General features: G+C 43.0%; 3 protein-coding genes across 5 annotated transcripts; 1 reads left to right on the forward strand and 2 right to left on the reverse strand.

Annotated features, from left to right (window-relative positions):
- On the reverse strand, window positions 1-15,619 carry lrfn5b (leucine rich repeat and fibronectin type III domain containing 5b). 3 transcript variants are annotated; one of them, XM_086263488.1, is made up of 6 exons: window positions 15,481-15,619; window positions 7,609-8,524; window positions 6,658-6,832; window positions 3,260-3,593; window positions 2,010-2,310; window positions 1-1,882 (listed from the first exon to the last, which is right to left on the reverse strand). In XM_086263488.1, coding segments are annotated over exons 1-6 (2,418 nt in total). In that variant the 5' UTR covers window positions 15,483-15,619; the 3' UTR covers window positions 1-1,192. The 3 variants fall into 3 exon arrangements, with proteins under 3 accessions (XP_086119614.1, XP_086119615.1, XP_086119616.1); XM_086263489.1 differs by lacking the exon at window positions 15,481-15,619 and adding an exon at window positions 13,734-14,335; XM_086263490.1 differs by lacking the exon at window positions 15,481-15,619 and adding an exon at window positions 9,416-11,188.
- Window positions 15,486-18,619, reverse strand: LOC147312326 (sterile alpha motif domain-containing protein 15-like). Its single transcript, XM_086263492.1, has 3 exons — window positions 18,052-18,619; window positions 17,830-17,928; window positions 15,486-15,730 (listed from the first exon to the last, which is right to left on the reverse strand). Exons 1-3 carry the CDS (start codon window positions 18,136-18,138, stop codon window positions 15,557-15,559), a joined length of 360 nt encoding a protein of 119 aa, XP_086119618.1. The 5' UTR covers window positions 18,139-18,619; the 3' UTR covers window positions 15,486-15,556.
- LOC147312327 (methylmalonate-semialdehyde/malonate-semialdehyde dehydrogenase [acylating], mitochondrial-like) lies at window positions 18,208-26,920 on the forward strand. Its single transcript, XM_086263491.1, has 12 exons — window positions 18,208-18,734; window positions 19,036-19,080; window positions 20,953-21,027; window positions 21,462-21,623; window positions 21,710-21,788; window positions 22,632-22,934; window positions 23,213-23,334; window positions 24,054-24,243; window positions 24,348-24,529; window positions 25,112-25,291; window positions 25,843-25,941; window positions 26,078-26,920. The coding sequence occupies exons 1-12, from the start codon at window positions 18,699-18,701 to the stop codon at window positions 26,180-26,182; spliced, it is 1,578 nt and encodes a 525-aa protein (XP_086119617.1). The 5' UTR covers window positions 18,208-18,698; the 3' UTR covers window positions 26,183-26,920.
- The last annotated feature ends 188 nt before the right edge of the window (window positions 26,921-27,108 follow it).

The raw sequence follows: 27,108 nt of genomic DNA on the forward strand, positions 1-27,108 counted from the left end.
TGAATCTAGCCCCTCCTTTTATTTTTGTGGTGTTTTTGGTTTTTAAATCACTGGTTTATTTATACTGGTAAACATCAAACAGAAACAACAGCAAAAAACCAAGAGCAGACGTCCTCCCAGTCACCGTTTCTCTTACATTTCATTTGATTTACAATGGTTGTCATCGGCATGACACGATCACTTCAGTAAGTTAGGGGGGGAAAAACACAAACAAAGCAAAAACATGAAAATGAATCATTCCCCTGGATCCACGCGTAACATCAGATTACTTCCCGCACCTTGTCACGCTGTGGGTGTTGGCTCAATCGTCGCTCAAATCAGTCATGACAGGAATCCTATCAGAGTTGAGTCTTCGTGTAATTACGTGATAAAAATGTATCGATTCAAACCGGAGGGCAGTATTAGGCTGAGTCGACTTGTGCCACACACACACACACACACACACACACACACACACACACACACACACACACACACACACACACACACACACACACACACACAAAGAAATGCTGCATTGTGCTGTGTCTGGGGGTGGGCTGGGTGGGGATGAAAAGATAGAGGGCTGTCAGTCTACTACATTCTTTTCCTACACCTCTGGGATGTAAAGCACATTCGTAATCTCTCCAAAACCACATCCAAAGTAATTAAGACATGTCACTGTCTGCAGAGCTGGAGACAAGAATCGTGTAGTCTACAGAGATTGTATCACTTTAAGTAACAGGCAATGAGATTGTTAAGTATAATAACCCCATCCCCTGTGCGATGCTTCTGTTATAATACAGTATTGTCCAGGTTACTGCATTCGATACCACATGAACACTTACGGTTGTACTGAGATATATAGTATCTCACACAACTAAAACATGTTTTGTTTTGTACATGAAGTTTGATTTATACATTGTTGTGCCTTTCATCAAAGTTTGATCAAACTCTGTTATAAAGAAGACTTTGATAGGTTATAAGGTAGAAAACAAATGTGAAACTTTTCCCGTAAACCCTGTGTCGCCTGCCTTCTCCCAGATATACGAGAGAAGCCTACAGGTCCTTCAACAAAGAGCACAAAAGCTCCAAAACAACAACACAAAAAACAAAACAAAAAAAACCCCATGGCATAAAATCCTGTCTGCTCACCACGGGCCACAAATCCAATCCAGCAATCCAAGAGAGCGCAGGTAGCAAAACTTCAAAATCATAAAGTGCTCTCCAGAAGCCACTCAGACCTCGAGAGCTTGTCCCTGGCCCGGCGAATGTTTGTTGTGCTCTCGAGCTGCGGCAGCTCTCCGCTCATTGACAGGCTGCGTTTGGAGCGCAGGCTGGCCCCGGTTTTTGGGTAGGCCACGTAGCAGCGCTCCGCGTACGACTCTGCGTTGAACGAGTGCCTGCGGTTCACCCTCGCCCCTCCTGCGGGAACAGTCATGTATTGTCGAGCAACTTGATGGGGCCGCGGAGCCCTGGGGATGGCAGTCAACTTGGTGGGCTGGCCCGGTACAGCGAGAGTGATGGCTTGGGCCGTTTTCACATCCGACGAGTTATTCCGGTTCATGTTGTCGAGCTCGACATCTGCTTCGGCTCGGCGAGCCTCAGAGGGTTTTGTCGGAGCGGTCGAATGCTTGGGTCTCGGAGTGCCCGGGGAGGCTGGGTGCCAGCTGTGACTTCCAGCTGAGGTAGAGACCGTGCAGTCAGGGACAGACGGTTTCGTGGATGCCACCACGACAGGTGGTCGCTGCTTGGCTGGCTCCGGGGCAGGCAGGGCGACACGGAGGCAGTCCTTGTCATTCTTCTCTGGCCGCAGAACCTGCTTAGAGAGGGACTTGGGAATCCCACAGCCCTGTAGCTGTCCATCACTGCTCAGTGACCTAATATCCCCCATCTCTAGTGCCTGACAGGAGACAGGGAGAAGGCAAGAGCGAGAGGAATGAAAGCAAATCTATGAGACACACATTTCAATACAGACAGAACTAATAAGGATTAAAAGAACAAAATGCAAGGAATCGTCGCCCACTGACCTTATCTGTATCCCCTTGGTTACACACCCGATAACGCACAATGAGGAAGATGATAAAAGCGAGCACAGACGCCACGATAATCCCTCCGATGATAACCACAATGGTACCACCGAGAAACTGGGACTGCATGAAATGGCATCTCAGGTACTGCGGCTCAGTGGTAAAGTGGATGCAACCAATCACTCTGGTGGCGGTCAGCGAGGTCACCTGGTCGTCATAGATGGCCAACACGCACAAGTCGTAGTGCGTACCAGCCGCCAGGTTGTTTACTAAGATGCTCTTACTGGTCGGGGGTATCATCCTGTAAAAAAAACAAGAAGAAGAAGAAGAAAAAGAAGAAAAGGCTTTGTGACTGTTCCGACATACTTTAGATTAGAGAAGGCTGAATGAAAGGAGACAGAGCAAATCAGATTATCAGCCTTATTGTTTTGTAGGGATAAAAATGACATGACAATCATTTATCTCTCAGGGGGCTATTTACGATCTGTCTAGGCGTAATCTTTTGTGACATTTGATTTATTCTCTCAAACATCATTACAGATAAAAGGTTGCTTCGGTAGCTGGGGACACGCGGATCCCCCGTTTGTTCACAACATCAAGATTACAGGACGGGACACAACTCTTTAATGTCTCTTTAATTCTGTGGCCGCGGCTGAAACACCATATGTGTTACTGACTTTGAAGTTCATTTAGGGAGAAAAAAAAGGGTGGTGGTGGGGGGCAGTGGGGTATCTTGCGAAATGATCCTATCATATCACAGTGATTAGCACAAAATATGCGGTGAAAGGGTGCAGAGATGAAAGTATCCTGTGTACGCCAGTTCCTCAGATGGGCATGTGTGAAGCCTCTGATGCTTTTTTTGTAAAAACTGTGGAAGACTAGTCTTTCATCTTCCTATGAGTCCTCAGCTTAGTGCTGACATTCTGTTTTGATTTTGTTGATTAAGCATTATCAAGCTTCTGCACGTCGTAAATGACACACTCCAGCAAGGGGAGATTACGAGTCGAAGAATGAGAAGTCAGATACAGCGCATTAGTCTGTCTTCCTGATAGGATTAATAGACGCCACAAATAATCGCGTTGACAGCCAGGTCCATTTCTTAATGACTAAACATCCAAAGTGATTTAGAGATTCAAAGAACACCGTGAAGGTAAAACAAGGGCCGTGGAATGCATACATATGCTTAGATTCAGCTTTAAAGTTTGTTGGGCAGTAAGAAAAGGAGCTTTTTCTTCTTCACATCTGCTCACCTGTATACCAATGAATCATCGTACGTCCCATTATATTGGATCTGAAACATGCGGATTCCAGGAATACTCCTGTGGAAGTTGAACTTGACCAGAGCTGAGGTCGAGGTGGCCTCAGCAATTACTACTTTCTTCTCCTGGCTCGTCTTTGCATTCCCCAGAGGCACCCCTCCTGCCTCTGCCCCCGTCTTGGTCACTGTGGCGATATCTGATGAGCCGGGGTCACGCTCCTGCTCCTCGACTGTGTTATTGGTGATGTGAGGGAGTTTGGTAATGACCAGCTTTACTGCACTGTGGGCCTCTCCGGCTGGGTTGGAAGCCACACAGGTAAAGGAACCTGAAACAAAAACCAAACAGATTAACTTTCTCCTGCCTTAAATTCATCACAATGTACAAATAAGCCCTGTGGGTCAGAAATGTGTAATAGAGAGCTTGGCAAAGAACCAATTATATATATTATTAGTTCCAATTTCTTCCGCTGAATCTATCAGAAAATGCCAAAGATGATACTTATTTGTGCAACAACAACATCTACAGAAGATGAACAGTTTCTGAAAGTCATAACCTTAAGAAATAACAGGAAAAAAAATCAGCAAAGACCTGTTAGATGCATCTGGATGTTCAGCTAATCCATTTACTGTCCAAGCCATTTCTGATACACTTCAGTGGAAATGTGACTGTCAATAAGCCCTTCTTAAGGAAGGGAAACAGGGAGAAAAGTCTGAGGTATGCCAAATTACACAAGAACCGGACTGAAAGTCAGTGGCAACAGGTCTTATGGAGTGCCAAATCCAAATTTGAAAAATTTGGCTCAAATTTTTGACAATATAGAGGAGGTCAGGAGAGAAGTACAACAGTAACCGTCTACAGCCATCTATAAAACATCTCTAAAACATGGTGGAGGCTCTGCATTTAGCCACTTTTGTGGATCTTCTAAACATGTGTGGATATATAAATGCAGAAAGGTACCCTAACATTTTGATCCATCATGCAATACATGAGCCGGTGCAGTAAAAGCATAGCTAAACAGAAAAATACACACAATAGAACACTATCAGTCATGGATTGACCTCTCTGGAGCAAGGACCTCAACATTACTGAAGCAGTGTGAGATAATCTTGACAGAGAACAGAATAAAAGGGAAAAACATCCAAAGAAGAGCTTTGAATGTCCTTCAAGAAGCCCAGAGAACTATTCATGAAGACTACTTGAAGAAATGACAAGAAGTCGCCTAAGAGAGTTCAGGCTGTGTTGAAGAATAAAGGTGACCATATCAAACATTGGCTTTCAACTTTGTTACAATTGTAAAAACTCTATTTGTTCCTCATAGTCTGTATTTCCATATATAATTACACTTGCTTCACTAAGTCACTGCACCTGTTTCCAATTTTCCTAACCAAATATAAAGAAATGAGGAGTGGCTCAAGACATTTGCACAGTACTGTATATTCTCTTGTGCACTGTGATCATTGTACAACTTCCTCGTCTGCTTGGTGTAACGGTTGTGCAGACAAATCAGAGTGGTTACAAACAAAGCACAGAGCCATGCATACTCTCTGTGTTTCTGAATTATACATTACTCTGACCTTAGAGGATCCTCCGGCTCTGCTGATGTGAATTATAACACCAGAATAAACTGAAATGAACTGAAATGGAGGTAGTGGGATATTTTTCACCTGCTTTTTTGTCCGTTCTTTCCATCCTGTACAAATTTATGCTTGACTACATTTGTTTTTACTGACTTTGTGTGAAAATTTCTTTGGATACAAGGCAAAAACTGCAGTTTTTCAAATGGTCCCCTGAGGCTGACTCCAAAAGGCTAGTCAGTGATAAACTCCCATGCTGAAATGCGACTATTTCCAGCAAAAACACATCAAATAAATTGAATTAAAAAAAAACCCCAAAGGTTACAAAAACAGTTTCAGTCCTTCTAGCTGATTTCCCCATTCATGACAACTGTGCAGTTTTCAAATTGTGCATTTTTAGGGGTCATTCTGTGCAGACAGATGGTTGCCAAGACAGGCGGATATAGCCAGTAGCTCTCTACGAGGCTTCACCGTAAACAATTTAAATGAGTGAACTGGACCAGACTTGATGTTTATGGTGTTGGTGCTTTTCACTGCACTCTTAATGCAAATATCTGACAAATAAAAGTGCTTTCTGTGTGCCTAATTGGACTAACAGATCGTCCAAGAAGTCTGTGCTCTGCGAGTCAAATTCTGGTATTTCATTTTTATGTTACTTAGCACTAATTACCAGATATGCGATCTGTGCAAAACACCCATCCAGTCTGTTCTTTCAACAGTAGCTTTTACTTAGCACCCCCCTCCCCTCTTATTTATGGTCACTTCTGGCTTCAGACTGGAAACATTGGAAAAACATCACCTAGCTCTCTCCAAAGGAAAACAAGCTCAGCCTTCCAGCACTTATGGACTAATTAATACAAAATATCTAATCTTTCTAGTGTTGTACTTGAAAAGCTTCTGCTTTGAATCAGGACAGTTCTAAGGACTACCTCGGGATAAGTACCCACTGTGGAAGTCCTGAGCAACTAGATATCAAATTCCAAGTTTTTTACCTAAGCAGCACTAACAGAAACTCTAAAATGATGTAATAGTCAGCCAGCGGCTGGTAATACAGCATCACCTCTTGCTGTGGTCTTTTATTTTTCTTTCTAATCCTGTTTCGGTCTCTGCACGTTCTGTCCACATAGCTTCACTGTGGTCGACACCTCGTATCAAACTGATGAACATTGCTAGTGAAGATTTTTTAACATTTCGCTTTGATGAGTCCAAATCACATCATGTAGCTTGTGTTGCACATAAGCTCAATACAGCCTGGAGTCCACTATCAGTTCACCTCTCTGAGCTTTCGTGCCATTTTAAAGGCTAGCATGGGGAGGTCTGTGTTTCCTGCCAAATGTTTCACCAGCTGGAGCTTATAATGGCAGTAGCTTTTGATAGTTTTGCTTGTGTGTTTGATCAGTCAACACTTACATCTAGACTAGTCACACAGCACGTCCCGTCACTCCAACTTCCTTCAAAGCTAAAGCAGAAACAGTACTTACACCGGCACAAGGAGCTTAAAAAGGACCTTTAGCTTCGGCTGCTGGCGATAGTGAATACGAATGTGTTTCAAGATGTTAGACACTGTTTCTGGAAAATTTCAGGTATCTAAAATGTTAATTGTTAACAAGTAAAAGTGTCAAAACACATTTCTTTGCAAACAGATGCATATGACAGGAACTTTGCCACGAATAAGCACACAGGCACGTCTCCACACTCAAAACTTTATCACCCGGTGTAGGTAAATACTACAGCCTTCCATGCTTATGTGCAAGCAAACAACTAATTCCGCTCCGTCAACAACATAAAAGCCCAGTCAGTGCAGTGTAAACAGACCGGAGTCCTTGACAGTGCTGATTAGGATGTCCAGCGTGCCGTCGGTGTGGACTACAGCCCTGGAGGAGTTGGACATAAGGCGTCCATCAGGTGCAATCCAGTGGATAATGGGGTCAGGGTCGCCCCTAGCCTTGCAGCGCAGAGTCACACTCTGACCCTCCAAAGCTCGCAGCTCCTGAGGCAAAGGGAGGAACAGGCAATCAGAGCGAGAGCTTCTTTTAACACCAATTAGATAAAGACCCTGATCAAAACTGAAAAACACAAATTACACACAGAAGTACTTTTGTGCTGCACGGTGTGGCTTAGATATTATTATTAATGCCGTTACTGATGATGTTGCGTTTCACAATCTCATTCCCTGTGAATGTAATCAGCAATTGATCATTGTCACGTTACTGAATTAGCATTATTATAACGGGAAGATCATCAATGAGACAGTACATCGCAGTTCATACGCTTGAGTCCAAATATAAGTTCATTTTCTCTGCAATTATGCAAAATAGGTCTGCTGAATGTAAATGAGATGATATATCTGTAGTTCTTTGGCAAGGATTTGATCAGATAATTTTGTTTGGATGCAAGGATAGAATCAGTCCGAGCTTCCACTGTGTATTGAGAGCTGCACTGCGGTTCCATCGCTAAACTGCAAATAGCTTTATTAAAACTGAAAATCTGACCAAAGAACTCCTCTAAAAACACCATCAGGTGCTGCAGTTTGATTTCATTTTTCAAGCACTTTATTTTTTATGATTGGCGAGCTGAGTGGCCCAGATGAGTCCCACAACTCTTGTAAGAGTTCTCTGAATCACAAAGCTAATATTTGGTATGACAGTCAAAGGCAGCAAATAGTGCAACCTTGGATTAACTAAGGCAAAATCCGATGTGTGGCTCAGAGTGAAGCAGTACAGAATATTGCGTCTTAACGGTCCACAGCTTAACTCGAAGACGTACCTGAGAGTACCTGGTGATGAGAGGAGGCTCGCACAGGAACTCCTCTTCCGAAACAGTCCAGAAATAGCGTCCGGCGAGGTGTTGCGGTGAAGCACAGGTCTCCAGATCATCCTCCCTCTGCAACCTCCGCAGCCAAAGAAGCTCACAGTTACACCTCAGTGGGTTGCCCCCAAAGCTCAGTGCGAACGATGTAGGCCCCATTTTCCCAGATGTTGCCAGGACCCCAGCTCTCTGGAAAATAGGATCAGGAGGAAGCTTCTGGAGCTTGTTGGAGGTCACATCCAATCGCTTAAGCTTCTGCAACCCAGAGAAGGTGCCCTCTGGGATGTAGCTGAGCATGTTGTGATCCAAATTGAGCGTATGGAGATTGGACATCCTCTGAATGGCCACCCAGGGGGCGCTTTCCAAGTTGTTGTAAGACAGGTCCAGCTCCTCCAGTGCTGTCAGGTCATTAAAGGCCCCGCTTTGGATGTGGGTGAGCTGGTTGTTGTTGAGGATGAGGTGGTGCAGCTTGGACATGCCGCTGAAGGTGTCGTTGTTGATGCGGGTAAGCCGGTTGCTGTCGAGGTGAAGAGCTCGTAGGTTCTCCAGATCTCTGAACGCGTGAGGCGCGATGGAGCCAATAGTGTTCCGAGACAGAGTCAGATCCACCAGCTTGGTCATGTTTGCAAAGTCTTTGCGTTTGATGCTGGTTACAAAGTTATCCCCAAGACGCATCTCCACCGTGTGCCTGTCAATGTTAGGGGGCACAAACAGAAGCCCCTTTTTGTCACACAGTGTGGCCAAATTAGGGTTAAGCACCTGGCAGACGCAGCGTTTGGGACAGATTTGAACTTTGTGGGCCTTCACAGCCACACCGAGGATGATCAGATACACCAGGAGAGACTCCATTTGGCTTGTCATCAGGTTGATGCGCCTAAAAAATAAACGAATGAGAGACAGAGATGATCAAGCTGTTTGTGAAAATGGCAACAAGTGCAAACCCTGAGATCTATAATTCAAGCTGGGCAAAGTCACATTTAAAAAAGGAAAGAAAAATGGGCAATTCTGCTCTGCAAAGTTAAAGATTTTCCACTAGGCTGCAAACACTATTACTGTCAGCTCACAGCTCTCGTTTTTATAGCGCAAAGTCTGAGCAAGAAGCTAAGCAGATCGATGCCTGAACAAACAATAAATGCTGCACCATTAGACATGAAACTAATTAGTCACCTGCCGACTTGAGAGTGAAACATCCCTGGTAGTCTTGTAAGGTTTTTGTGACAGCTCTCCTTCTAAGCCCCTACTCCTCTGATCATACTTTTTTAAATATATGATCATGCCAGTCCTTTTATGTTTGTGTACAGAAGGATGAAAGTCTAGACTGGCAGTCCAGGGTCTCATCAGAATTATCCTGATATCTCCCAGGATCATATCGCCAATAGGAAGGGATGATTGGGCCCTGTGCCTCAGCGAAGATGTGCTATGCCTTGTTATTGATTTTCTCTCTTCTCTCCCTGATGCTGCTCTTACTTATGACACAGCTGAGATGTGGGGGGAATAAGGAGGGATCCATTTGATGCATCCTGAGACATTGTCAGGGATATAGCATCTCATAAAAGTAAGACTTTGGAGATCAGATGTACCAGAGCAAGAGTGACAGAAGTCGAGATTATATTTACTCTTTTTCTTTCTCCTTTTTTTGGTTGAACATGCAATATTCAGCCCTCTGGGTGTCCAATTACAGCACACAGAAAAGGACACCAATCAAATCAAACACAGAGAACAGGAGATCCAATCCCACAACCTGGGTGAAAATCCAAAGGCCGACCTTTAAATACAGACGAGAACGGCTGATTTATGATTACAGCTTCCTGTGGTTTGCCGGTAATGCCTCTATTGTCCGTGTTGGGACTCTAAGAGTGTGCAGAAGAAAAAAAAACAGTTAAAAAAAATCCAGCCTTAGCAGAGAGGCCTGTCAACTGAGTGCCTTCATGTTTCAAAAGATTCTGTTGCACTGGAGCGGTGACACACAACTCCCGGTGTAATAACCTTGATAGAGTGAGAATGAAGAAAATATCATAGAGTAAAGAAAACAGCAGACAGGACAGGTGTGATACCCTGCCATGCGAGGGCATGCGGTGCCATTCGCTGACAGCTGGGTAAAACGTATTACAGCCCTAACGAGGAGGCAGGAACCATTCCTTTTAAAATGGGCCATAATAGGAAGGGGAGGAATGATATTGTTGGAGACAGAGAGAGAGAGAGAGCACGCTGGGTATGACATTTTCATGAACGCTGCTGATGAAGCAGCGGAGAATAAATGTCTTTTTCTGACCCATTTTTACACGGGACAACGTTACCAAATCCCACAAGATGTGTGCGGGGAGCCGTGGTGCACCGATCTGAGCTGGCGAGAAATGGACCGTGGGATCATTATTTAATGTTGTCATGACTCTCTTTAAAGAGAGCAGATGACTTCACCGTGAAGCAGTGCTGCAAAGCCGTGTGTAGTGCTTTCCAAGTATGCGTGCAAACTATCGACTTTTTATGTGCGCGCACAAAGCGTGAGAGGACAGCCTGCCTAAGTGTGTTCACGTTGGTGTGCCAACCACCTTCTGCTCTGACTCTGAATGGTACGGCCTCTGGTTGTGCAATGAGGCAGAGAGGACCTGCTACTTCCAGACTCGAATGGCGCTGAAGACACGATATTGATTCACTCTGTGGAGATGAGGCTTCTTCTTTCTATTTTTTTTTTCATGGCTGAAAACTCAGCCAAACGTGAAGAGAATGGTTGCAACAGTAATCTCTACAAAATTTGTTCTGTGAGGACAAAAGGACAGCCGCTCGCTGCTTAGATGGGCCAGGAAATATCTCTTACTGTCCCTCAATTTGCATTTAATTACTGGTCTTCCACAGAGATTTGCATAACAGGTTGCACTCATCAGGTACATGAACAAATAAGTAGATGATCAATCAATGTATTCATCAATCACACACTTCATCTTCAAATGTCAACCTCCCCCCCAAAACCTCACAGAAAATCATTATCCACTAGGTCGGCCTGTTCATTATAGTGGAGCGACTTGGGAGGGCCACAAATAAACAAGAAAACAGATAATGATGCATTAACCATACTCTCCTTCTTAGTCAATCAAGTGTTCGTTTACTACCTCCGAGCAGGTCTTTTCACCCTCGGAGAAAAGAACAGACTGACAGCACACTCCCACACATAAGCACACACACCAGTGGGTGGGGATTTGTGCCTAATAGAGCCAGATCACTACACAACAACCCCCCTTCCTCATCCCCAGCTACAGAGACACATTCATGTGCAGCAGCAGCAGCAGCAGTAGCAGTTAACAGTAGGAGAGGGTATCTATAGCCTCCCTGGGGTGGCATTGGCCAAGAAAAACCTTATGCAGCATGCTGCATGCCAATCCGGCCGGTGAGGTCATGGGGGATATGTTTTCAGATGGTCTAACTTATGCTGGAGCTCATGTGAGAAAGCCTCTGCAATCCGCGTCTGGGCAGGAAATCAGGGAAAGCATCCCTGCGAGGAGGGGAAGATAATGAGATGAAGCCTGCCAGCGTCTCCACGCAGGTCGGCACAACGGCAGCGGTGGCATCTCGGTTTGCGTCTCACCTGAGTTGGCCGGTGGGAGGTGGTGGAGGGTGGAGAGGCCGGACATTTGCTACACTGCCATATATATATATATATATATATATATATATATATATATATATATATATATATATATATATATATATATACATATATATATATATATAAGCTGTGTTGTGTCAAGGAGGTAAACTGATGCTGCAACGTGACGGTAAAACGGTATCGACAAAACAGTGAAACAGCTCCTCATCCTGCCTGCTTTTATGAGAGCAAATGGAGCCGCAGCATCTGCTGAAGTGGATCATATTTTGACTGAGCTGGTAGAAATTCTATGTTGTCGGGTAAACGCTTGTGTAGGTAAGAGCAGCAGACCAAACATCGATGCTGTGAAGCACCATCCAACTCACTAACACATGTGAATGTGGCCATATGCTGTGACACCCTGGCTTCCTTTCGTTTTTCTTTTTTCTTCTTACAAAGTCTGTAAATGTTAGAACGTGATAGCTCTTTGGGTGACAGCCTTGATGCCATGGCAACACCGCAAACGTCAGTTTTAGGGTGAGATGTAATCAGTGGCTGATTTTTTTTCTTCTTCAGATAACCTAATATTATTTAGAACAAAGAGTCCTCTCCGAAGGAAAAGGACCTTGACAACTCTTTTGCTCGAAGGCCAGAGCAGACCCACTGTAGCATTTCTGATGAGGAGATTGTGCACTCAGCTAATTCTGGATTGATTTGGATTTTTTTTCCCAGTCTTGCACGTAATAAAAGCCAAAATGACTTGATGGGGAAATCTGATGCAGATTAAATGATTTCTCAGCCTGTGAGTGCATGTCTACCCATCCACATGCGTGCCAGACGGACGGCATACTAAGCAGACCCAGCTGCATCAACAGAAGTGCAGTTCATCAGCATTTACATCGCCTTCTTGTAATTTTTCCCCCTTCATCACAAGAAATTCACCTTGATACACTAGACACCTCGTGACCGGGGGCGTATAAGCACTTTGCATATTCTTCTTTGAGCATTTCACTGAAGCAGGTGACAGATTTTAAATTCTGATCACCGATTTGTGATCTTAATTCTTGCACCGTTGCGACGTGCCCTGAAGTGATGGGCTTATGACCTGGGATTGTCTTCTGGTAGAAAGGGAACACAGAATCCTCAAACACTAAGTCTGAATATCAATGTGGCCTCCTCAAGTTGAATATTCTGCATGATACATACCAGCAGGTGTGCAGATACTCACATCTGTCAGTTCCAAAGTGAATTTCGGGTAAAGGAAGTGCAAAAACACTTCTATTGGTGACAGCACGACTCCCTCATGTTATCATTTACATGTGTGTGAGGGGAAGGGGGGCAGCCATCAGCCATAATGAGATCTCCGCACCTTCTGACTCATTTTCCTTCTTTCAAAGACCCCCAGGATACTGGATTTCTACCTCATGTAGCAGCACTAGCCAAATTGTCTTTTTTTTTAAAAAAAAGCTTAATAATGCATAAATCTCCTTTACCTTATTAAGTTGTGTAACCATAAGGCATCTCTCACATACTACACGTGTGAAGCAGGTGTGCAAGTTTGTGTGAGCCATATCTCAGTTTCAGATCTGGATGCAAGCACTTCTCCAGTGGGGGAAAAAAGCTACACAAAACCTAATTTGTGGGGAGACAAATTTGGGTCAGCGAGTGTGGAGCTGGTCTGCAGAAAAGCCCGGGTGCTGAGGAGCCACACATCACTCCTCCTCCGTCAGTGAAAGGAAGCAGCACATAAGCACCAACATTTGAGTGCATTCACAGAGCACAGAGAGCAAATAGAAGCAGCAAAATGAGGCGTGGGCCTTGTTTCACTGGTGTAGCAGTTACAATCATGCCTCGGGCACTCATGAATAATAAGATACGTGATAACTAACACTCCTCAGACAGGACCATTATACCTCATCCTTTATAAAAATAAAAAAAAATCACTAGGACCATTTCCCCCATACCACCTCCTCCTCATCCCACAGACTTACAATCCTGTTATCAGTTTAGGCTCATTTAGACTTCATCACAGCTTAATTACTGATGAGGAATTTGCATATCAGTTATGGGTTTGACCAGAACACACCAGAGACAAATCTCTCTAAAACACACAAGAAAACACAAAACACATGCAATAAATCAGCCTTTTCCTGCACATGAATCACAGCCACCACGGCCATTATTCTCAGTTTCACCTATATCAGGGGGGAGGAAAAAAGCAGCACCAAACACATACAAATGGATACTAAAAATAAATTTTAAAAAAAATGTTCCTTGGCGTGTGAGATTTTTTTTTGACCTTGCGGTACAGGTCCTGGGCTGGTGGGGTTACAGCCACAACTCATGTCACAAGGGAAAATCTGAGCGCATTCAGACGGGTCCTAAGAGAACTACTTCAAGTCAATATTTCGCTTCTTGAAAGACAGACTCCGCAAAAGAGTTCACACGCTCCAATTCACACCAAAGGCAGCCTGTAAAATACTGATTTTTTTTATTATTTTACCTTGTAGCTGAAACATGGAGCCAAGTCACAGGAGGGTGGGTTTGAGCTTATTTCCTCCCAAGGGGGCTGGCGGCATACCGAGAGTGGCTTGCCTTAAAAAAGAAATGTGCTGCCTGGAGATAATTCAGGTGTCCCGAAACACGCGTCTTGGTTCCTACAGCATGTGACGGCCTGCGAAACCAGCGATGCCCTTCAAGAAATCCATAACCAGCAGATAAAGGACGGCTCCTTTGCGATCCTGTGTGAGCGGTAAAATGTTACTCTAATTCCCCCTATCGAAAAAAAGGACTAGACAACAGGCAACCCCCCAAACAAACAGGAAAAAAAAACCACACACAAACTGAAGGGTCCCGGCGTGGCTCTGAAGCTGCAGCTGTATAGGGATCGTCTCTACTGCGCATCCGCCTGGATGCAGCTCCAGAAGAGAAAACGCCTCTGTAGCTTTGTAGCGACGGGCAGCTTTAACATCTACAGCAGCGCTGTGAGCGACTGCTGCTTCCGCTGCTGCTGCCGCTACTGTGCTCAATCCGGCCAGATGTTCGTATCGCTTTCACGGGCTTTCGCTGGCGACGCAGGGTTCAGTGTGAGTTAATCCAGATTGACTGAAGGGTTGCTGCCGTAATATATCCCCTCCCCTTCCCCTTCCCCTCCTTACTGCCCCCGGACTACTGTCAACCACCGACCCGGCTCCATTTCTGACCAGAGGTGTTGTGCTCGGAATGGTAATCGGTGCGCTCTGAGCTGCACAGAGACCATTTGTGTGCACAGACAGATGCAGTGCCTCCCAGCCTATCTCACAGGCAGGCATCATCATTTATTCATGGAGACTGAACTCTGCTGCACGAACGTTGAGTAGATTGAGCTTATGATATTCTCTAAGAATTCAATTTGATTAAATGAAGAAGAAAAAAAATATGGGGCTGAGATGCTGATGCAGATTCAGACATGCAGGACATGAAGGCTACGAAAGCCAGGCAACAACAAGCAGCCCGTAGGCTTAAGCAAGACTGGTATTGAAAAATCCATCCATTCTCTTGGATCAAACCTCTGCTGCTGCAGGTGCTTCTAGTGGGTGAACGCCAAAAATAGGCTATAGCTGAACAATGCTGCATGTATTACATAGATTATTGGCAAGAAAGTGTTGAGTTGGCTGAAAGAGAAAGGCCCGGCTCCCCCGTGGGTCTGCTTGGCGCTGGACCCATCCCTATCTGATGCAATGATCCTATGGCCTTTTGTGCAAGTTGGCAAAGTAGCCTATATGTGCACAAGTGTATTCAAGTGCAGCAGCACTGTAGTTTTCTTGGACTTGCTGGGTTTTTTTGTTGTTTTTTTTGCTCCTGTGACAACAATGACCTATACCACCCCAGGGCCTTACAGCACTTTGAAATAGGTGTTTGTTGTCATCCAAAAGAATTACCCTGAGGATCTCTACTCTAGATCAATAACTCCATCCAGTTACAACACACCCACTTGAGATCAATATGAATAGCCTAAGTGGTTTAAGCATTCACTGTTATCCAGAACTGGAAGGGCATGAGCTTTTTGTGCACGAACTGTACATGTATGAAAACATGTCACACTATGACTTTATTGTCTCAAAAGATTTGCAGAATCAATGCATCCTTGTGAGCATGATTTTTTTTTTAAACCAGCCACATCAAGAACATGTTAGCATTTTGCTGGTGGGAAGTGTTAATGTCAAGCTTGCATCATGAGCTCACAGTTGGTGATATGAAATGACACTGACATGTCTTAGGCTTTTTGTGATGCGTTCCTTTACTGTTGTGATTCAGACTTTCCTGCTTTGCTTTTCTTTCTTTCTTTCACCGGTGCATGTCCCTCAGGAACCGCTGGTATGTGAGGCTGTCTGCTCGCTCGCCGCTCCGGCTCTTTTTCTCCAAAAATAGGCTCACGGTGTCCCGTGGAGGGTCAGTGATGCTGCGACTCCACAGGGTCTCTGTGATCCCCAGCAGCTCACGCACGCATGCAGAGATGACCTGCGGGGTACACAGCGGGATTTAAGAAAGCACGCTTAATGTTTACATTATCTAACCTTATTTAATAAAGTCGTCCCACTGAGAGGGAGAGGAGAATCTTGTATAACAGGGAGAAAGGTTACAGGGTTACACTCATAAAAACTGATGTATCAAATGACTTACAGGTTAAACCAAAAAATAATTATGACTTAACAGCGTGTACACGCTTCTTTGCTGAGACTGTTTTTCTCCATACCACTCATACCACAGTTTATGCTTCCTGGGAGTTTAGCAGAGTTGAATGGCACATTTAGCCAATTTAGTTATGACCCCAGAAATACAGATTAGAAAAAACAGTCACTGTAACTGTAAACAGCCTATATTGGATAGAGCTGATCTGAGTGTGTTTTCTGGCAGTGATGTTTACAGCACACGCTTTAATTGGATGTCGCGCTGCTCTGAGAAAAAAAAAGAAAGAAAGCCAAACATGTGCTGTTATTTTGTGGTGCTTCCAGTCAACTTGTAGTAGTGCATACTGCAGAGACATCTAACACAACTGAAGGTGGTTATAACAGTTATTTTTAACACTGTTTTCTGGCTTTTTATGTGTTATATCGTCAAAGAAAGATATAACGCCTTTATAACCTCCCACCATATCTTAAGGGGGATCAATTACACCTTTACCCATGTTTTGACCTTTATAAAGGGGATAATGTATGAGTAATCCCTATGAACCTTTAGAGTGCTCTAGACTTTTTCTGCTCTTGGCTCTGTACAATGGCAGTGGGACAGGATGTTCTCAGTATGGCCATCCGAGGCCTTGGATGATAGGAAAGATGGATGCAGTCACTGTGATGTCAACTAGAACATTTTCAGCCTCATCATGTTGGTGTTTTGAAGCCAGCTGTGACTGGAGAGGGATTTGTTTGACTGAGAAACCAATTTATCACTGACAATTTGTCAGGCAACTTCCTCGAAAATCCTCCTTTCTTACTTTTACACAGAATCTTTTTTACAAACTGGATGTCATGGTTTATTCAAAATGATCTGAAACAAGGGACTGAGTCCTAAAACTCATCAGGAAAGAACTGCTACATTCTATTTTCCCATAGACTTCTATACAACTAAAACCTTTTTTGAAGCTGCCCCTTTTTACTGGTCATTAGCTGGTCATTAAAATATATAAGATTAATTGCATTAAATAGTTCACTTTTTAGACTCAGAAGCTGTCTCAATCTTTGATACTATCTACACTCAATCAATCAGCCAATTAAGTGGCAGCAATTTAATGCATTTTAGGCATATAGACATGGTAAAGATGACCTGCAGAAGTTGTTGGTGCCAGAAGAGGTTGGTCTAACTTTTTCAGAAACTGCTGATCTAATGGGTTTTTTCCTGGACAACCAGAGAATGGTTCAAAAAAGAGAAAATATGGACGAAAATGTTTTGCTGATATAAGAGGTCAGAGGAGAAGGGCCAGGCTACTATGAAGCTATGAAGGTAACAGTAATACCAAACTCATTACAATAGGCTGCAGAAGAGCATCTCTAAATGCACACCATGTTGAACCTTGAAGTAGACTGGTTACAGCAGCAGAAGACCGCACCAGGTGCCACTCCTGTCAGCTAGGACCAGTAAACTGAGGCTACAATTCCCATGGGATTACCAGAATAGGACAACAGAAAACTGAAATTTAAGTCTTAGGCAAACAGATCTGGCTTCCGAGCTAGGCAGCCCTAACCACCTGCTGCTCATACCATTTGTTTACAAGTGCCAGCCATTCAGAAGAAAGATGGCTGTTTCAGAGAGAGGGTGACCTTAAAGACTGTACTAATACGCAGTATAAGATAAATACGAATTTGCGTAATCCGCGAATGCTTTCGAAGTATCTAACAATAAAATTATGGAGCGTTAACTTAGCATGACAGATCCCCTTTAAGTGATGTGTCACCAACCCTTTGTGTTTTTAAATGCATAACCTGACTCTATTAAGCCATACATCAAAATTTTTATATATAAATAGGGCAAGGTGATAAAAATGGTGTTGCTTATTTAGCATCTCATATTACTTACTTGGCAAGTTCTAGCCAACAACTAGAACTAATGCCTCTTTTTAATACCTGCATGTGTTTAAAATCTGTGACTCCCAGTCTTGGCAAGTAGATGCAATTCACGTAAATAAGCTTTCTTCCACTTATGAGGTTGTCCGTGAAACATGCCTGCGACAGAAAGACGTAATAAAGTGAGAAGTTTAAGGAGTGAACTGATTCAATGGAGGCTAACTAGCTTCTTTTTTCACTTTGTCAATGTTGTCACCTAAGGTCAGGTCAGGTTTAACTTACTTTATATTGTGGAAATCCTAAAGACTCAATCCATCTCGCAACATCATGACAATCCCACTGTAGGAACTCCATGTTGCCTTTAAGCATGTTGCCATGGAAACTGTTACCTGGCTTTAGGCGTTAATAAGCGTTTACTTCGAAACGTTTTTATAAAATCACTTTTATTTTTATTTTGTCCTAAGAAAGTACCGGGCCTTGTATTTACGGCAAGGGACATCTTTAACACAGAAGTTTGAAAACAGTTTTTTCCTTATCCTTTTTTTTCCAGGATCAATCAAGTGTCACCGACGACTCAACTGCTATGGCTTTGTTTTCCTCGCCACAGCCAATCAGTGTCTCGTCATTTAGGGTGGCTGGTATACCGCGCAGAACGATTGGCTTTTAAGTTAAGTATATCCCGCCCACACTGAAAGGAATCAACGAATGGTTGCGTGCGCAGTTTTCGTTGATCCACACATTATCCGCATTGGTTCTCCTCGTTCACATCCACACCAGGGACAGGTTGTAGATCGGCGAAAAGCGCAGCTTCGTATTCACCGCTCTGCCCTCTGGAACCTTTCTCAAGCTCAAGTTCTCTTTGCACTCCAACGTCTCCTGGGTCGGTTGAAGGGCTTCGGAGCAGGAAAAAAAGCACTGCACTCTCCACAATGGCGGCAATTCTCCGATCCCTTTTAAATAAGAAGGTAGAGTAAGATAATGAACGTGCAATATACAACTGTTTGTTTGGTTCAGTGTTTATGCACCAAACTCGGCTAACAACCTGCGCTGTTAGCTAGCAAAGTCACACGTTGTACACAGTCCACTCCTCCTTTTTGCAAGTACATGACAATATATTAAGTGATTGGTCAGCTAACAACAGGCTTTATTTACATCACGTGGACAGATATGATACGTCAGTGGATCATTCAGACGTGCCTCTTGAGACCTTGCACAGACAGTGATTTAAAAGCTCTAAATAATGGTCTGATATGTCATTTCTCACAGGCCCCCCTCCAGCTGGGTCGTATGTGCTACTCATCCTCCTCAGTGGTAAGAGCCATCACTCAGGACCTTTTATAGCTTAGTAGTGGTGCCGTGTTATGCGCTAAGGGCCGTCTCTTCTGATTGTCAGAAGAGTATGCTTGTTTACTTTTGTCAGATTGTGTTACAGCATGACATTTGTTTATAACAGAGTAATATTTGCGTTATTGGAAAAACATATATGTGTGTGTGTATTTTGGTTAAGTTTTTGAATTAGCATAATTTCTAAATGATTTTATTTATCACTTCGAAGTGAGTCTTGGCTAAGAAAGCACAGGATGTCAGACTAAATTCCGAAGCCTTCCACCAAAACCTCAAAAGAGGCAATTTCTTTGCTCATTACAACATTAATTTCTTTGATTATGTTTATTGTGCATGTTTTCAATATTTTTTTGGCTAGTGTTTGAAATCTCAGTCAAAAGTATATCCATCACATCCAGTCAGAGACATCAATTTTTACAGTTGTTTGCACTGCAGCTTTGAATATTAAGATAAAATAAGATAAGATAACCTTTATTAGTCCCACACGTGGGAAATTTGTTTTGTCACAGCAGGAAGTGGACAGTGCAAAAGTTATGACGCAAAAATTAGAATACAATAAGAATAAATACAGTACACAGCTGTACAGAATAGAATAAAATAATATACTATATACAGTAGAATAAAATAGAATAAAAATATACAATAAGATAAAAATAGAATACGAATGCTATATACAACTGAGTAAAAATACAACGATGCCAGAAAAGATTATTGCACTTAGTGTTATTGCACATGTGTGGATGTGTGTGTTTGTTCAGTTAAAGTCTTTGTTGTGGAGTCTGACAGCAGTGGGGAGGAAAGACCTGCAAAATCTCTCCGTCCCACACCGTGGGTGCCGCAGTCTCCCACTGAAGGAGCTGCTCAGTGCTGTCACAGTCTGCTGCATGGGGTGGGAGACGTTGTCCAACAGGCTTTTGCCAATCCAAAGCTTTCCAGTGTTGAATAGTGGAACAAACCCTGATGGTACTTTTCCTGTTTCTTAAGGACATGACTTTCAGATACTGTTCATCTACTGCTGTAGATAATGTTTAGGCCTGCCACTTATTCTTTTGTCTTTCAGTTGTTGAGTTTCCTCTAATTTTTTCAAGGGAACAGTGCACAACATGCCAAGATATGAGACGTTTTGGGCTAATGGCTCTTTAAGAATCACCTTGTAGGTGCAAAACTACTATTTGATGCCAGTTTTTAGCATTTTTTCATTGACTCAACTACAGAAGTAGGAACAAATGATGTGTTTTTGCTACGAGTAACATTCTTCTGGAAGGACTGGACTGTAGCCAGTGTATAAAGAAAAACTTTGTAAGAGTTTCAAAAAGCCTGGAGAACTATTTCTCAAGACTATTCTAAAAAAATCCAATAAAATGAATAAATAAATAAATATGTCTCTTCGGTAGCAAAATATAAAGAAAAGTGGCTCAGGACTCTTGCACATTTTATATATGTTAAAGTTTAATAGATTCCCGGTGTTATTTTTTCTTTTTTTTTTCTCAAACTGAAGCTGTCTATTTTTCTGTCAGTCGACTGCTGCAGTGCTAATGGATATAGACCTTGACTTTTCCAGTGCATACGCACTGTATACTAAAAATCTATCTTGAGTTAGGAGGAGGAATGGGATTGGAACACGGGTAATGTAGCATGGAAGATGTACAGCTTTGCTTGGAAATGTCTGAGGCAAACTTAAATTAAACAATTCAAAATGAACCTGTAACACAGCTGAGTGCATGCAAAGTGAAGTAGAGCAAAATGCCTTGGAAAATAACTGCATATGTTGTGGTGATGAATGGATGCGATGGCGACTGATGCATCCAGATTGAATCATATGCTTCTTTGATCTTCTAGCCCACCACCAAGCTGTTCATCGATGGCAAGTTTGTCGAGTCCAACACGTCTGAGTGGCTTGACATCCACAACCCTGTAAGTATTCATAGATGAACTGTGCCCAACCTGCACAGAGGCTGGAGTAATGCGATCTGGCTGCAAGTATACAGTATAAAATTTGTTGTAGTAACTTGTGAATATTGGATGGAATAAATAAGTCCTGATTTGTCAAATTTTAATTGCCTAATATGTAAAACGACAGAAATCTGAGCCCAGTCTACACAACCCGTCATGCTTTATATCCTCCAAGAGACGAGACTAGTGCATAGCTTGTCAGATACTAGCCTCTTGCAAAACAGTGATGAGCGATTGTAGCATGAAAAGATATTCATCTACTTCCACCGCATAAGGATAAAAATAAATGTTTTTTGTTATTAATATTAATGAAATGATGCACATGCAAATAATGACTTCCCCTGCTCTCAGTTTGCTTGTCTGATTGTCTTTATGGACCGTGTCCTGTTCTGCAGGCCACTAATGAAGTGGTGGGACGTGTTCCTAAAGCTACACAGGAGGAGATGCTGGCAGCTGTGGACTCCTGCTCCAGAGCCTTTCGCTCCTGGTCCGAGACCTCCATCCTCAGCCGGCAGCAGATCTTCCTGCGCTACCAACAGCTCATCAAGGACAACATTGTAGGGAGATGGGTCACATATATGTCAAAATAATTTATTGATTTTGTTGAAATAATTCTCTCTAAATTCTTCTTCTAACATTTCAGAAAGAGCTGGCTAAGATCATCACTTTGGAACAGGGCAAAACTCTGGCTGATGCAGAGGGAGACGTATTTAGAGGACTGCGTAAGTAACGCATTGACTCGACTTTTAGTCTTCCTTTTAGTCTTTGGCGTCCTGATTAGATTAGTCCTGCTGTAGATATAGATAAGATCAAATTCCTCAAGTGAAGCAGTTTATACAACAGTCAACACTCTATGCAAAAAGGGACATTGAGCTTTAATTTAAAAGTGGACAGTAGTAATAGTTGGGCCATATTAGAGGCTTTAACCGCTTTTAATAAGGCTTTAGTTCCAAGAAGAAAAAGGCTGCAATGCTTTTGCAGCAGTACAATAATAACTCCTGATGTTAAAGTGTGTTCCTGTCTTCTGTAAAACACTTTTCACACTATGCTTTTAGCTGCACTCTATTTAAAGATAATTACGCAGCTTCCTTTGCTGAGGTGCACTCGTTCATTCTGGCAGCCTTGCATCAACGGGAATCATGTTTGGAAATTAAGGGCTGTGTGCGGTTGCAGACGAAGGAATTAATTTTTGTTTATTACAACACGCAGCTGCCAAGTAATTTTTTTTTGTTTCCTTTTTTTGTTCTTGGTGTTGATCCCAGTTTCAGGATGCCTAAATTATTCTGGCAGGCTAACTTTTCTATTATCAGCTGAAAGACAGGCTACATGTGCAGGTGCGCTGCAAGTACCGGGGCTAATGGTGCTTGAAATACTTACAAGTTTTATTACAGTTTTTTCATGGGAAATGGAGCTAGCAGGCTTTTCTTTTTTTAATCTTAAGAGGCAAATGTGTAAATTTCAATAATGGACTCATCAGTTAACTGTGTATGTGTTATTTCAGATTGCTTATCTAGGCACTTTGTTATTGGCTGACTTCCTAAATCCTTTTCTTGCTCATTCCTCAGAGGTGGTTGAACACGCCTGCAGCATTACATCCCTCATGCTGGGGGAAACCTTACCCTCCATCACCAAGGACATGGACACCTACACCTACCGCCTGCCCATCGGAGTGTGTGCCGGCATCGCCCCTTTCAACTTCCCCGCCATGATTCCTCTGTGGATGTTCCCTGTCGGGATGGTGTGCGGCAACACCTACCTGATGAAGCCCTCTGAGCGAGTCCCAGGCTGCACCATGCTTTTGGCCAAAATGCTCCAGGATGCCGGAGCACCAGATGGTACACTCAACATAATCCACGGACAGCATGCAGGTGAGTGCGTAATTCCCTGCTCATTGAGGAGCTCACAGTCTGTGTGTGTCATAAACAATAGAGAAAGGTCCAAGGATGAGTCAAACATTAATCATATACCCTTCTGGCAATATGTAGATAAGATATTTCCATAAACTGTGCAGCCTATATCTGTAAGTAATCTACAGGCATTGTTGAAGCAGGAGAATTTGAATCTCCGTATCAGTGCTCGTATATTGTGCCCTGAGGGTGTGACACAGAAGAACAGAAAATATTGACTTTTTTCCTTGTTTGTGCAGCGGTAAACTTCATCTGTGACCACCCGGCCATCAAAGCCATCAGTTTTGTGGGCTCCAACCAGGCTGGAGAGTACATCTACGAGCGGGGCTCAAAGAATGGCAAGAGAGTGCAGTCCAACATGGTATTCACAGACCGAATATGCTCTTCTTACACTGGCAGTGTTTAGATGGCACATGGTGACAGTAAATAATGGGGCAAGAATCAGCTGCCTCTCCAGTCAGGTCTTTGTCCTTGGTTGAAGTCCAACTCTTAATTGCTTTGGACAGCAGCTGGCAGCTGTAGTCCTTGTCCTGCTCTGAAGCTGGGTGACTTTGGTGTAACAAGATACAAACCAGCTTCTTGTGCTGGTTAGAGTGGCGCTTGAGTATGTAGAGCGACGCCTGTGAATCAAGTCCTTGACTGACACAAGAGCAGCAAAATAAGAGCAAAAAGCGCACCTAATAGTAAGTCTGTTGTGCTATCTGGGAAGAAAAATTAACAATTATTTGCAAAAATAAAGAAATAGTCGGGTGGATTGCAGGTATGTTGGTCTTGAGCTGGGAAACATACCTGCCAGATCTCATCTATAGTAAGTCCGTGTCTGGGAAATCCTGATGGAACTTAGTTTTATTTATTCATTTATTTTTTAGACTATTTTTTAAAAATTGTTATTACTAATATGAATGAAAATGGGTAGTGGTCTATTTCCTGTTGCTGTTACCAAGACAGTGATTAAATCCTCTGCTGTCAGTCACTGGGATTTGTAGCATATGTGATTAGCGCTCTTATGTCTCTGTTTGATGTTCTGCACTCTTTTGGAGTGAAATCATACAGATTTTGTATCCTACATATTGCATTTAGGGTGCCAAGAACCATGGTGTGGTGATGCCTGATGCCAACAAAGAGAACACCATCAACCAGCTAGTGGGCGCTGCTTTTGGAGCAGCTGGCCAGCGCTGCATGGCTCTCTCCACTGCTATTTTTGTTGGGGAGTCTCGTGAATGGCTCCCAGAGCTGGTGCAGCGCTCTAAATCGCTCCGCGTAAACTCAGGTAACTTGTTGTGTAACCGTATCGCCATGAAAAATAAATAAATAAATTACGTCAGTTGGCATGCATACTGCCGTTTTTCTTACACGTCAAAATGTGTGTTTTAGGTGATCAGCCTGGGGCAGATGTGGGTCCCTTGATCACCCCAGAAGCCAAAGCCAGGGTAGAGTCTCTGATCCAGAGTGGGGTTGATGAAGGTGCCAAGCTGCTGCTGGACGGGAGAAATGTTAAAGTCAAAGGATATGAAAATGGAAACTTTGTAGGACCTACCATCTTAGCTGGTGTTATGGTGAGCTGAGAACTTTTAATTTGGGTCAGATGCTATTAAAGTAATGTTAAACTAAACTGTCTAGAATGTTTTAATGTAATAACATTTTTTTGTTTTTGGTAGGTGCTGTAATTATCTGAGGCAAAAATAAATGATCGCTTCAATCAGTTCAGTGTCTTTGATTAGGGTTGTTGGAAATGAAACAAAATCAGTCCTCATCTCCTTGAATGTGACCACAGATTTTGATTTTCCCCTCCTGCTGAGCACATCTTTAGAACAGACCTCTGTGAAAATTCAGATTTTTGGCTTTAAAAGTAGATTTAAAAATGCTTTTATTCGTAAGCCTGAAAGTTTGAATCTTCAACAAGCAGCCCTCTCAGCATGAGAGTCCCCCCCCCGATCCGTTCTGGTTTCTGGTTATAAGTGTTGAGTGTCACACAAAGCTGACCTTAAAATAGAAAGTAGCTGTAAGTGCTGTGAAATGCATTTAAAGCAGTTTTTCACCTTTCTTCCCCGACACAAACCTGCTCGTGCTTTGTTCTGTTAAGAATTCCTTTGTAGAGTTTGAAGTCCTGATCGTTTTCCCTCTGCTGTTCTTTTCAGCCCAACATGAAATGTTACAAAGAAGAGATCTTTGGACCGGTCCTTGTTGTCCTGGAGGCCAACAGCCTGGACGAAGCCATTTCTTTAATCAACCGAAACCCTTACGGTAACGGCACGGCCATCTTTACCACCAATGGAGCCACAGCTCGCAAATACACACACGAGGTGGACGTCGGCCAGGTGAGAGACTTTAAAACATGAAGCTCTTTGTTTGCTGAAGATATAGTTTCAAACAAGCGTGTTAACCGGCCACCTTTGTGGTATTTCAGGCCACGGTGAGTCACCCGTTTGAGCCTTGGATGAGTAAGCGGGTTTGCGTGGGAGGCGCTTTATTTCTGAAAAAGTAAAGCAGACATGTGAAGTGGGAATGTTTTTATTGGAGTGAAGCTGGTTTTACACTGCCAGCTGAAACTATGTCATATATTACCTGCCAATGCATTAAAACATGGACGAATCCCAAATGTGTGGATTAGTGCAGCAGGAGCCAAGTTGTAGTTCATTTTTGGACTGGCTGTATAATTGAATGCTGGTCCAGTGGTGCTGATAGGCTCCTTAAATGTATATTCACGGGTCTGTTTTTATTGAAACTGTATGTTGATCTTGGATTTTAAACACCAGGCCTTACTCCCTTTGTAAGCTGGCCAAATTAAACAAATTATGCTTTGATCATTGTTGTATTTCTAGCCTGCATTAGATTTGTGTTTTCATAATCCACACATGCGTTTTTATAGATTGGTGTGAATGTGCCCATCCCCGTCCCACTCCCCATGTTCTCCTTCACTGGTTCCAGAGGTTCATTCAGGGGAGATACCAACTTCTATGGCAAGCAGGTAAATAGCAGAAGTAGTTTATTATCCCCTCAGATCATTGCTGTTCCCTCCACTGAAGTATTGAAAGAGCACAATGCAGACACTTTGTCATGTGCTAGATAGCTCACTGACATATCTGTTATCACTTTACCACTAGGGCATCCAATTCTACACTCAGATCAAGACTATTACGTCGCAGTGGAAGGCTGAGGATGCCACTCTGACAAGCCCGGCTGTCACAATGCCAACCATGGGACGCTAAGCTAAACTGACAGTGCATCTAACCTTCAGAGACTTCTTACATGCCTTAAGAAGCCCAACGAGGGATTGGAAGTGGTTACGATATCTTTTGATTGGTCAAATGTTCATACTGAGGATGATTACTTAGTGACTGGGCAGCAAAGAAAACGAATGTCAGGATTTACAAAGTTAAAACAAATACCGGTCACAATTTACATCTTTAGAAGTGAAGATAAAAAATGGACTTAATCAGTGATGCTGTGAATCTGTACATTGGTTTATTGCGTATTTTTTTGAACCCATTTTTCTCCTCACTTCCTGTACAGAGCAGTGGGATCATGACTTCATAGTGGCTAGTCCTTTTTCATGATCCGTTGAGTGCCGTGAAAGCACAAAGATCAGCGATTCTGACGCCGAGTAGTTACAGCAAATGTCTTCCACTGTTATCCCCTGTGTGTTTCATTAGCTTCATCGGTTCAATATGTGAATAGGCAAAAGCCTACATGAGAACATGGACACAGACATTTCCTCACTTCAGTGAAACTGACATAACCCTGCTGTATACTGTCCAATGTGGAGATTAGTGTGCGTGTCAAATTAAAGTTCACAGTTTTATACTGTACTGTCATAGTATTGGTCATGGGTTAAATATATTTCATGTCAAATATATTCTTTATTAACCATTACGATGGCATTTATAGTATGAAACTGTGCTGCAGTTAGTGTGGCTACTTGACTGAATAAAGCCACTATAACAGGACTCAGTTGTGGTGTGATTTCTGTTGAAATAATTCCGTTTTTGTTCATGTATTCATATAATGATAATAATAATACTAATAATGAGCTCCGAAGATGAAAAGCAGGTTGCAACTTTGAACTTGCGGTAATTTTGCCACTCAATGCGATCCTGTTGTTTTGAATCCCTGTCAAAGGTTAGCATTAGAGAGG

The sequence above is a fragment of the Aulonocara sp. 'chitande type north' Nkhata Bay genome, linkage group LG15 (assembly GCF_057382095.1).
Source record: "Aulonocara sp. 'chitande type north' Nkhata Bay isolate Kocher_YH1m ecotype deep benthic linkage group LG15, A_spYH_male_GT1.1, whole genome shotgun sequence".
NCBI classification, from domain to species: Eukaryota; Metazoa; Chordata; class Actinopteri; order Cichliformes; family Cichlidae; genus Aulonocara; species Aulonocara sp. 'chitande type north' Nkhata Bay.